The 13,221-nt window shown below is 34.3% G+C and overlaps 1 protein-coding gene across 9 annotated transcripts in view; it reads left to right on the top strand.

The window, feature by feature from the left end:
* The window catches only part of LOC141915498 (uncharacterized), a 473,311-nt gene extending 462,138 nt beyond the window's left edge, over positions 1-11,173 (top strand). For 8 of the 9 annotated variants that reach the window (XM_074807054.1, XM_074807052.1, XM_074807059.1 and 5 more), the window contains 3 exons: positions 5,954-6,080; positions 8,979-9,063; positions 10,395-11,173. In XM_074807054.1, the coding sequence (XP_074663155.1) occupies positions 5,954-6,080; positions 8,979-9,063; positions 10,395-10,546 (364 nt within the window). In that variant the 3' untranslated portion in view covers positions 10,547-11,173. The remainder of the gene's footprint in view (positions 1-5,953; positions 6,081-8,978; positions 9,064-10,394) is intronic. The other variant, XM_074807060.1, reaches the window with a different exon arrangement.
* Positions 11,174-13,221: the final 2,048 nt, after the last annotated feature.

Below are 13,221 nucleotides of genomic sequence, written 5' to 3'. Positions count from 1 at the left end.
TTGATTCGGCTTATTATTCCCTGCTTTAGAATACTGAAATAAGCCCAACGTTCATTCAAATATCCAACATCGGTGAAAGTTTGATTACTGTATACATGTACGGTAGGTTTTCATTTTGCATGAATATTTTGCAGTTCAAATGAGTATGATGCTGATTCCAATGTCGAATGCATGCAGTTAGATGGTCAAGGACAGTCAACACCAAGATATCTCTCTTCGACCGATGTTGCACCATAGAAGATCTGATTCTTTCAACTCAAGGAGAGTGATTCAACACGAACGACATAACACTGGAATAGGTTTGCAGTAACTAACGGTTCATTTCATTTAGTCCTATGTACTTTTTAGCCAATTTGGATTTGATTGTAATTGAAACTCTGGAACAAAAGACAAGTCGAAAAAACACAAGTTATGCTTGATTCTCATGTTCAAATTTAATTCAAATTCAAATTTATTTTATTAAATCATATTTACAAAGCATATCATTCGTTCATACAGTAATAAAAATTAGGACAGAACAAATATTATTACAGAATTTCCAAAAAGGCAATGAATTTCTATAACTAAATGAACATTATTTTTCTTATAACTCAGATCAAGAGTGACTTTCCCGTTTATTAGGAAACACACGCAACTAGTGGAATAGGTTTGATTTACACACATGTTGCAGGTTTCAATTCTTTATCACTATAGAATTTGTAATCCATAAAAGCCAAAATCAACATCAGCCGGAAACCCAGACCAAATCAATTCATAATTTATTGATTGAATCTACACTACTATATATGTATAAAAATATTTCAATAAAAACATTAACTTCTTAAATCTATTCTAAATCATAATACGTTCTTATCTGTAAATTCATTCAATCTATCGACTCAGCAGGTGCTTAAGATGAGTTCTTAATAGGACAGATCCATTTCTAAGCATGGTGATAATACAGTATCATGATGTTTGAATGCCAAAATAAATGCCTGGTCAAATAAATTCATATTTGTTGATTGTATGTCCGCGTATGTTCGGTTTCAAAGCTGAATCATATTTGACGTTAACACAGTGTTTGCATATTAGGTTCGAATCTGTCAATGCATTTTATTTTATGTATCGGTATTTCAATTGATTACAATTCCCATCATTCTGAATGGCTTTGCAGAAAACCCGTCATCACTGCTTGGCAGCTATATTTCATATATATTTTATTCATGTATATAAATATTTTATGAGTAATAGGGCTTTCAAGTTAAAGGTTGAGATGTTGAGAAATTTTACAAATGTGAAAATAATAATAATTTCTAGTTGAATTAGGAGTGTGCGCGACTAATTCAACTAGAAATTATTGCTATTTTTTTATATTTGGAAAATTTCTCGACCTCTCGACCTTTGGCTTGAAAGCCTATTATCCCTATTACTAATATTTTTTCATATTATGAAAAATAATTCTTTGAATATATAAAGCTTCCATGCCGCGCCTACCTGTACCCAACGAAATTTTGGATGTGGACCCTAGAATGTATCCCTAGTATTATTGTTAGTATTATTATTATTATCATTATTATTATTATTATTATTATTATTATTATTTTCTTTTTCACACTGGATCTTACTGAAAGGCTATAAACTACTGCAACTTACCATTCTCTATCACAAGTACTACGCTGCATTTACAAATAATTTACGCAATATTAATCAGAATTCCACTGCTTACTCACTCGGAGCCTCTAAAAATCGAAATTTAAGCCCGATTCAAACAGTATCCATATACGTATGTGTATTGTCTACGTGTCATTCCCACACCGCGTCGACAGATAGTGTGCTTGCGTCCGTGTCCCTATATGCATTGATAGTGTGTTCTAGATCTGTGATACATGTAAGCAGTAGTGGTTTTTTATCTCTTGTACCGTATATGTGTCGACGAATGAATGAGGTCAGTCAGCGAGTGAATACTACTGAGGAATTTTTTTAAAATAATAGCATCCTTGCAGTATCTTCCGTGAATAGAGCTAATAATGAATGCAGCTATCCATTCGCGAGAGCCTGGATTGCTATATTCTGCTAGGATTACAATATTCCTTGACGGATTATCTTTAAACTTAGGTGAGATGTACCAAATGCATGTACCTTGAGGAGAGTGTCTTGGATTTTTGATTGGGGACCCCGTTCACCCACCAGGGGGTGTTTTACTTTTAAAAATTCTGACATCAAAAATGTACTGTGTGAGGAAAATTTTTGTGTTTGACTTTTTAGCTTCGGGCGAGCGCAAAAGTTGTTCATGACAACCCGGAGGTTAAACAAGTCAATGGTACGCCCTATCTGCGATTAGCCGTTTGGGCTCTAGGGGCTCTTAAATGGGCCCCCAAATTTTTTTGATGAGATTTTTGCTCCTTGCTCCTTAACCGTTGGAGAAGAATCGTGGTTGCAACGTGTGGTCAGTAGCCCTTGACAAGACGCTTGTATTGATGTATGGTTTAACCAGGTAACTTCTATGGTTTTCCAGTAGCGCCACCTATAAAATGCTGGATGCTTTTTTGGCTCGCGTTAGCAAGCCTATGTCAACGATCTGGCCGATCGATAATCATTCGTATGCTAAATACACTACACTTGAAGCTATTTTAGCACACTCCAACGCAATTTCAATAGCCTGTAATTTCACTACTAATGGGCGAGTTGAACGGATGAAGCAAAAATATAATTCGTAATTGGTTTTTGACGCCTTATAAAACGTTACCATTATGAAACCTAAGCAATGTTAACCATTCAGCGTCATTTTACAAACGAAAATCGATGTTCAAAACGTCACAGTTCTATGTGTACACATACAAAGTATTTGGCAAAATATTATTGACAAAGATGTAGAATGGCTTCCTATGATTATATAATGACCTATATTTGAACGTCGAAATGTTATATTGCATTGAATATAGTTAGAAGACGTATTGTAATAGTAACGGATGTATGATTATATCAGAAGTGGCAGGCATAAATAGAAATGATAAGTAAATCGGACTATTCGGTTAAATGGCGGATGTATACACGATTTGGAAGTCTGATATTTAAGTCAGACCCTGACGTGTGGATGCTGGTGGAATGACGAAGCTATCTACGATGTGTGTAGGGCTGGTGTGAATTTCATCAGCGGCTACAAGCGGTCAATATGAAAATTTGTAAACATATAATTTCAATATTAAAATGTTTTAGAAAATATGTTTGATATTAGGGATATGCAGGTTTCATGAGATTAGCAATTTATAATAGCATAGCTGTTATATACGGCTCCGCGTCCTCTGATGGCATGTGTATAGGTGAAAATTCAATTCAATTCTTTATTGATCCTTATTACATTAAAATTCCGGGATAAAATTCCCAAATTCAATAAATACTAATTTTAAAATAAGAAAATACAACATACAAGACACACGGGTAATTCATACAGAATAACATAAACAAGTTATTTTAAATGACAATGTCTACTTCAACCCAGACTCAAGACTAGGATATCGAGTGACAGCCAAACCCATGGCCCGGGGACCGGACCGGCTGGCTAGGCCACACGATATGCTCGAAGTCATGATGAAGCAGACATCAGAAGAGCTCCTTCTTCAACCATGGAGACAATGAAGTTGCAGACTAGCTTAGAGGCAAAGTAAATGAAGTCGGTCGCAAGTTATCAATTATTGACAATTTTCAATAAAAAAATTAAACCACTTCTAGAATCGAAGACCTGTATCATCTACCCAATCGCCAAAACTCATAATTCCCCAAATTTCTTAAAACTTCGATTTCAAATTTGCATTTCCACATTAGCTTATCCGAGAAATTCTACATTTTTTCGCAGGCGTCAAATAATTTATTAAAATTAATTTTCTTGTTCTTTATGGAGCGCATAGTTGAAAGCCGTCGGTTTCACATTTGTTGAGAAATTTACCAAAAAGTTTCAAAAATTCGATTTATTTGAGCACGTTTTTTATGCAGCATCTTTAACTGTCCAAAATAACACATGTGAAAATTCAATGCTATTTGCGTCGGAAGATCTTGATATTGCCAAGATCCGAGTTATGGGCTTCTAAAGACGTAACCCCTCAAAATCTTGGTTCTATAATATTTGTGTTGACCCGGTTTTGACTTCCATCATGACGTCATAACATTGAACGAGGTGGATCAGCTGGTGCGCGTTATTGTCGGCACGATTGAATAGGTTGATATTCATCATTTCTAGCGCGAATACTGATATTCAAGCGTATGATATGACGATTTATTGTCTGTGATGTGTTCAATGATTCATCTAGTTTTGATATCCCGTGCATAAGGTAACGTTGCATCAAGATATCTGACGAAAATGTGGTTTCAAAATGCGGAAATTTACTTCCGTGTTCGCCACACGGCTGATTTACTGATAGCATCGAATTTTTAGAGATGAGTCTGATATTTACACGACTGGAATACTTGTTTTATCATCATTAATTGATTAAAGTCATTTTATTAACGTTCGCATTAGCGATCCGATTTGTCTGAGTGAAGATGCAAGCTACTTAAAGCAATCCTATCGTGAAATTATTAAAGATCATGTCAGTCGATAAACTTTGTTTCGTCAGTAACCGGTACTGACTGGCCTCAAATTTGAAGAACTTCTGTCCTGATGGATCCGTATGATAAAAATGAAGAAACCTCCGATGAAACCCAGGCTCTCACCAAGTTTGTACCAACCGTATCTTATCGGGCACTCGTAGTTTCAGTTGTTTTATATCATTCAAGGGATGTATTACAATTATGAACATTTGTTCAGACAAATGGCCTATAATCAATTTTTCGACGATTTCATTCTCGTTAAAAGTCAGTTACAATTAAAAGTTCCCACTGACAAAAATTGAGTTCTTTTTTATATATTTGATTCTTGTTTAATTTTCAATGAAATGATTTGTTGCTTACCGGTAGCCTACGTGACATATTCTTTACTTCACACCAGTTTGGCGAGGCACTGGACCATTGGTCATTTACATCGGCTAAGCTTGTATATTGATTTCTATAAACATTGATACACATGTACCTGTTTACTCAATACAACGAACCCCTTACATAATGAGTTCCTATTTTAACCATTAGGGGGCGTAAATGTTGAAAACTCATTTCAGCATCCATTTTTTTGCATGTAATGTGGTTTGATTATTATGCAAATCACAAAACTTGGTATAAGTGCATAGACATTTGTGTAATATGCCAACCTGCATGATTAGTTCATACAACTGCCATCCGGGGACTGCAAAAACACAGATTTTTGCTCCTAGGTTCTTAACCATTGGCGATATAGTCGTGGTTGCAATGGTGGTTAGTAGCCCTTTCTTTACAAGACACTTGTATTGATGTATGGTTTTAGTAGGTAACTCATATGGTTCTCCAGTAGCGCCACCTACAAGTTGCTGGAAATTCATTTTCATTGATATCTACTAGGCGAATGAAGGGATTCTTATGAAAATTCACACTCGTGTACCTGGATATAAGATACAACGAACCCCTCACATAATTAGTTCCTATTCTAACTACTAGGGGGCGTTGATTTTCGAAACTCGTACTAGCTTCAGTTTTTCGCGTGTAATTCAGCCATTTTATTATCAATATCACAAAACCTGGTGTGAGTACATATACATATGAATAGTATGCTAACCAGCTAAATAAGTTTATGCAACTGCCACTGGGGAATGGTAAAAACGCCGTATCTCAGTTATTTTCGAAGTTATTTTCCCTAAACCTGGTAAATTAGTACTTTGCACTTAGCCACGTTGGTCAACGTATCCATGCCGTGCTGACCCCTAGCTCACGCTCCTTCAAAATTGCGGTACGTTATGAACTGATTTCAGTGAAATCATCTGCAAGCCTCCTTGTACTACATTTAATCCAACAATGCAGAAACCCGTTATCGCTGCTTTGCAGCTATATTTCATAATTGTTATCTTTTCTTTAGGCCAAGAATGAAGACTTCTGACTCATTAAATGCAGAGCATGAGAATGGCGGAGAAACTTCTTTCGCTGTCAAGACCCATAACCTTAGTGTACATCACAGTGCAGATGAGCCAAAATCTCCTATAAAGGTACTTAGATACTAACAACAATATCAAGATTACCTATAACCTAATGATTTGAAAGAATATCTCCATTGCTATGGTATCCCTGGAAAGAAACTTGATTACTCTAATTGTGGATCAGAAAATATGTTGTATGTCAGAGTTTACGGGTCAAGTTGTCACTCTTTAAGGTTCTAATCTGTTCTAAATGCAATAAAGACAAAAATTACCTTGGTGGTTTCTCCGAGTATCAACACTTAATTTAAGTTGGATGTCTCTCCAAAAATTCACAACCTATCATACACTCATTCGCTGCTTGCTCACATATTCCCCATGAAAGGTCGGTGATAATTGGCTCATTCGTATGCTTAATACACTACGCTAAAAGTTATTTTTAGGACACTCAAACGTAATTTCAGTAGCCTGTAATTTCACTACTAATAGGCGAATTGAACGGATAAAGCAAAAATTTATTTCGTAATTGGTTTTTCTTTATGGAGCGCAGAGTTAAAAGCCGTGGGGTTCATATTTTTTTAGAAATTTACCAAACGTTTCAAAAATTCGATTTGTCTGAGCACGTTTTTATGCAGCATCTTTAACTGTCCAATATTACACATGTGAAAATTCAATGCTATTTTGCGTCGGAAGAACTTGATATCGCCAAGATCGACGCTTTGTGTTGAACCCGGATCAGCTGGTGCGCGTTACTTCACAAACAAAATTGGTGCACAATTGAATAGGTTTATATCATCATTTCTAGCGCGAAGACTGATACTCAAGGCATATGACACAACGATTTATAGTGTGCGCTGTGTTCAATGATTCATTAGGGTTTTCTGTTTCTTCACAGAAATTCTTATTGAGATTCATTAATTACTTTGATATCTCTATCTAATTTTAATTGTTATAATTCATGATTAAATTTAGATAATTCATCTTCTAAAGTTTTAGTTTTATGATCTCTAATTATTTCATTAAGTGCAATTTTATCAGCTTCAATTTCCTATTCTTTTTATTTCTCTAATTGCTTTACCAGAAATTATATCTAAATCTTCTAATTCTTGATTTGTTGCATCAAATAATCCATTTTGAGAAAGTTTTTCAATTGGAACTTTATTTGATTCAGGTTTATTAGTTTTAGAAGTTATATTCTGCTTAGAAGTTGTTTCTGTTTCTAAATTTTCATTAATAATGGAATAATTCATCAATTTTTTGTTTAAGTACTCTTTTACTTTGATCTACTTCTTGTTTTGTAACATCAGTTATTACATCATTATTAATCATTCTTTTAATTCTAGACGGCTCTAAATTACTCAAAGTTGATTGTGCTAATATTCTATTTGATTTTTATAAGTGATATTGATATAATAATCATATTTCAAACGATAATAATATTCACCAACTAAAAATTTCAATTTTGGTGCTAAATATTGCGCACCTATATCATCTATATCATACCCAGATTTTTCAAATATAGGTTTAAAATGATGAATTAATTTATTATTGTCTAAATCTTGTTTATTAAATCTAGATTATCATTTTTAGGATAGATTCTCGATTTATTTGTTTTATCAAATCCCCCTGGATTATGAGAACCAGTATCTGCTAAATTATAATCATTAAAACTTCTGTCAGTAAAATCAGGTGGTTGTTCAGGTTATATCAGCTCCATTGAAAGTATCCATTCCAATATCTTCTTCACCTTCTACATCCATTTATATGATGAGAAATTTAAAATTTAAAATATAATATTCCTCCTATTACAATTCCTATACAAGTTATAGCTAATTTAGTATTTCCATGTGATTTGTTATTATTACTTTTAATTATTTCATGTTGAGTATTATCAGTTTTTATATTTTCTGATGAATTGTTATTTTTTTTTCATTTAGAATCATTATCTAATTTAATGTTTTTAGTTTTAATTTCAGTTGATTGAATATGTTTTTATTTTTCTCACCTTCCATTAATTTTGGAGCAGTAATAATCTTTTTATTAATATCATTGAACCCAAATGAATTATTTATTGTTGCAGTTTTAATTGAATCATCATAACCAATTATATTTCCCATTTTTGAAATTAAATCATTAGAAATAATTAATAAATTTGGTCCAATATAATAATTTAATCTTAGATGAGATTTATCTAAATAATTTTGATATCTTATAATATGTATTGGAATTGATCCATTTTTATCATTATGAATCGAATCTTCAAATAGAAGTTTAAATTGTTTTTATGTATCAAGTGAAGTATTTAAATTTCCAATTATCGATGATCTTGTTTCAACTTGTGATCCTAAAATGCAAATTGAATAAATTCTAAGAAATTTATTTATTGTTTGCATACCTGATTTTGTAAAACCTTCACTATTTTCTAAAATAAAATAAATCCAACCATTACTATTTTCTTATTTTAAATTATCATAAAATGTCGGTAATTTATTGAAATTTAATGTTTCTTAGATCTATATTTTCTATTTTACCGTAACCAGGCTCCGGTTCCACAGTTCTAAGTTAGAGTTAATTCTGGGTTAAAATAAGTTCATTTTCAATAAGTAAACTCTCAAATTTTAACTCACAACTGTGTAATGGATCCTAATTCATAACTAACCTAACCTAACTAAAACCTGCCGGGACATATGTTATGAAAACCCAATGCTCATTTCAACATTTGTGGTTTATAACACCTCCAAATTCACTATGAACTTGAATCGATTCGAAAAGGTGATATTCAGACAGGGCAGATCAGAAAACCTATGGTTCGACTCTTAAGTTTCTATTTTTTCCAAATCGTTGAGTTGTATAATCAATAATATCTTAAATACACTTAAATTTGATCACCGTTGTCATGAAAAATGCCCCAGCGTGGATGTATCCAAAATGCAAGTAATAACTTAGATATCTTATGTATTGGCATTTCAGATCGAGGTTTTACCTTCATCAGATTGTGATGAAGACCCTAGTGACGAAGAGGTGAATAGAGAAACACTATCCTTGGGAACCTGTAGTAAGTTACAATTATGTCTGGGAATTGTGAATAATGAATTTGAAAACTCGTACTGGGGGGTCAAACGGAGCCAATCATTTTGCCCGTACGGGTCGGTGGGAAAATGCCTACACTTCCATGAAATGGTCAATTATGGTGGCCATTTTTTATCAATTTGGGATCAATGTTCTTCATTCAGGTCACCCAAAAATGGGAGATAGGTCATTTCACCAAATTTCACGTGAATCATGAATAGTCGCTGATTGAAACAATGCATACGTGAAACCCAAAACCTTGCCCTTTTTATCCAGAATCTTCACAACTTATCAATGAATCATTGACATGATTGTAAACTTTGCTTTTAAAATTCCTCCAATCCATAGTATCTTACAGTTTTTTCATAGACAAGGTACTGCTAGCTAATAATGTTCTGCATGATCTACACTGGCTACCAGTTGAATATTACATCCGTTACGGAGTAATTATGCTATTCTTTCAGGCTGTACAGAATTTGTCACTTTATACTTATCTGAACTCGTTGCGCTTTCTTTTCCATCACGTGTACCTCGGTCAGCCAATCAGGTTTCGTTAGTTGTTCCTTGTTACATAGTTAGTCTTAACGGTGGTTGGGCCCTTTCCACCAGTGCCCCAAGATTATGGAACAAGTCTCCGGTTAGTCTGTGGGCAATCACTTCCTTCGATCAGTTTAGGAAGCATTCAACTGCTTTCCAAACAGATCAATGACGTGCTTTCTTTTTAAGGAGGCATTTTATCACATGCTAAGTGCTCTGAGGAGCTTTGCTGGATTTAGCGCTATATAAATCACATTATTAGGGTTTCTGTTCCTCTCGCAGAAACCGTCGTTTTATTCTGTTGATTATCATTGTTATTATTATTATTATTATTATTATTATTATTATTATTATTATTATTATTATTATCGCCGTCGTCATTATTATTATTGTTGTTATTTAGTGGCTGATATGGTTAAACTCTCGTACCGAGTTTGTATTCAAAATGATTGCCTGCACATTAAAGGGTCACCATTAAAAGATCGCATAGGATCAGATTATTGTTTGGCAAGAAGTTGTTCGATATCAGTTCTTAAGGCTGGGAATAAAGTCGTAATAATTTTGTATTTAATGTATGATTTTTCAATCAGTGACTATTTATAAGATCAAGATGGTTAAATATGGTGGATTAGTCATTTCTTCGATGACTGGAAGTGTCTGGCGTTTTCTTGAGTTCACTTTGTTTATATTTTATTCCTGACGTTGTTAGTATCTTATAACCACAACAGTTGGTGACTTCAGTATTTACTTCTACTTTTGACGATAAATGTACCATTACAGAATCTAGACTGAGTGTGCAGAAACCAAGAAGACATATTAAACGGCGATATAATAAGCCTGGCAGTTCGAACGTACCAAACTGGGTCAGCCACTTCATATCAAATACCCAAGGAGAACTGAAAATTGGATCACAGACAGCAGATGATGTTTAACAACTGTGTTAAATACGTACACCTAATTCTGATATCGACTTGAATCCTGAAACAATGTTAAGTGCTGCTGAGAAACCAACATATTAAGTCGAGAAGAGGTCAATTTCTAAAAAGAAATATCCTGCAACTAATTGAGGTGCTATAGAGTCCTATATGCACGATATTGTACGAAAGAATGGCTTCAATTGAACGAAAACGACTTATTTCCATGCAACCAATCAATTGTCCTTTCTTGAAGCATACTGCAAGAAATTTAGAAAATGAATTGACTCGAATATAGTATTTACTAATTTCTATTTCAACCTTTTGGAGGACATCGGGTGGCACAGTCAGTTTTGAAAGTACATACCAGGTGTAGGCCTTGATAGGACCAGCGTATGAGCAGCTTAAAAGATTTAAAGCGAATTTTATTATTGAAAAATTAAAATCAAAAGACATTTGGACTCTCTCTCCCTCTATCTCTAATGACCATCAAGGTTTGAATAAAATCGACAAAAGAGAACATGTATATTGAGTAGATACTTATAGCCGCAGTTTATTAGACATGGAGAAATGTAAATGAAGAAGTCACACAATGCGAATTTTATATGAAAGAGTTTATTGTAATAAAACCATACCGTCATCATGGATTATTGTTTATTCAACTACTCAAATGGAGAAATATACATTGCAAAAATAGAATGATGAGTAGAAAAATGTGATGTTACAACAAAGTATTTAGAACAAGAGTATTTAATTTTGAGTCTGGTTTTGCCATTAAAACGGTAAAGATGGGCTTACTTAAGGAAAACTTTTCACAGCGCCTTCTATGAGCCCATAGTTCAAAATGGCCGACAATAAATTTATGAAAATTTGAATTTGACTATCTTTGACTTTGAGAAATTATTTTTGGTCGTTATTTGATTATCCAACTATTAACATAGATGTATTTCGATTGCTCATACGAAATAAAATATTTGCAGTGCCCCTGCAGGTTAACTCCAATATGGCGACTTAATTTTTAACCTCTGTAGTTTTTCAACAAAATAATACACCGTCGCATTATATAAATCGATTTTATTACCCTTATCAAGATATTATGGTGTAACGTACTTGTAATGTATGATATTATTGTTATTCGCATAGTCAATATTGTATTGCAAGTAAATAATACAAGGGTAATCCAGATACATACCCAGCCCCTCGATCCTAGCCACTTTATATAAGAGTAATCCACGCAAACACACAGCCCCTCGATTCCAGCCACTTTATATAAGGGAAATCCACGCACCACACGGCCCTCGATCCCAGCCACTTTATATAAGAGTAATCCACGCAAACACGCAGCCCCTCGATTCCATCCACTTTATATAAGTGTAATCCACGCACCACAAGGCCCCTCGATCCCAGCCACTTTATATAAGGGTAATCCACGCACGGATTTGTCGGTATTTCGTTTTGTCGGTATGTTCGCAATGTGGCGTAATGTCGTAAGATTCCGGAACCTAAGGTTTTTCTGCTTACCTTGGTCCTCGTCAGACTTATCGTATTACAACCATGACTTATTGGTCGGCTGATATAGTAGATATAAGTAGACATATCGAGAAAAAAAATGATTTTTGAACAATTAAAAACAGATTTCACGGAAATCCTTTGGATATTTTAGGAGGAATAGCGAATTTAAATGGAAGTATCTGTATACGAGTTTCCACCCTTTTCTAGATATTGGATGATCTATGCAATAGTTCACCCCCCAAACTTCAAATACGAGTCCCTGTAAAATTGGCTACAGGTTGTTATGATTGGGCCCGCAAGATGTCGCCATAAGTATTTTACCCGACATTTATATCTAAATGATGATTGCAGTTTATCATATTATCTGGACACATCAATAGGCCTATATGATAGATTTTAGGTAATTTTCAGAATAATTAAAACGGATATATACTCCGCGAGCAATGCACGCGGAGATTTTAAGATAAATAATAATTCATTAGTCTATACATTAATTTTTAGGCAATATAGAAACTATATGAAATCTAAAAACTATAATGCTTGATGACGAATTGGTGACGAGTTTAATACAATTGAATTCATACAGCATTGTACCAGTATCTGTCCACACTTTAGACAGGACCTGGTTCGCTCTTTTAAGTCGGTCCAAATTAGACTGGCCTAAAATGGACCGGACCAATTTGGAACAGAATTTTTGCCAATTAGAACACTTGGTCTGGTCTAAAACTGGACCGGACTAAATTTTGACCGGTCTAAACAACATCGTGTGAACGCGCCTTATGATCCGTAATATTCATAAAATTTGATGTCAAATACTATTTCAATATGATCGGACAAAACCCCAGCTAGTAGCTCATTCCAGTCTGAGCAGCGAAGGGTTGTAGCATGTAGGGTTAGCATATGCTATACGTCAACTAGGTGTTGGTCGCGAATAACAACAACAAAGGGAGAGATACATCGCAAATAACAACAACAAAGGGACCCTCATGAAATTCTTATTGGGTGTTTTTGAAACATTAGCTGTGAAAGATACGAGGGGTAGGAAATTAGTTCTTGGTGGATTTACAAGTAATGGTAAATGTTATAAAATCGCAGATGGAACCATCGAAGAAGAACCCCAACTTTGCTGCGCTATTGAAGAAGCTGATGGAAGAATCATTAGACATTTATCTGTTATGCAT

The sequence above is a fragment of the Tubulanus polymorphus genome, chromosome 1 (genome assembly GCF_964204645.1).
Source record: "Tubulanus polymorphus chromosome 1, tnTubPoly1.2, whole genome shotgun sequence".
NCBI classification, from domain to species: domain Eukaryota; kingdom Metazoa; phylum Nemertea; class Palaeonemertea; order Tubulaniformes; family Tubulanidae; genus Tubulanus; species Tubulanus polymorphus.
This window is presented reverse-complemented; position numbering and strand designations above follow the sequence as displayed.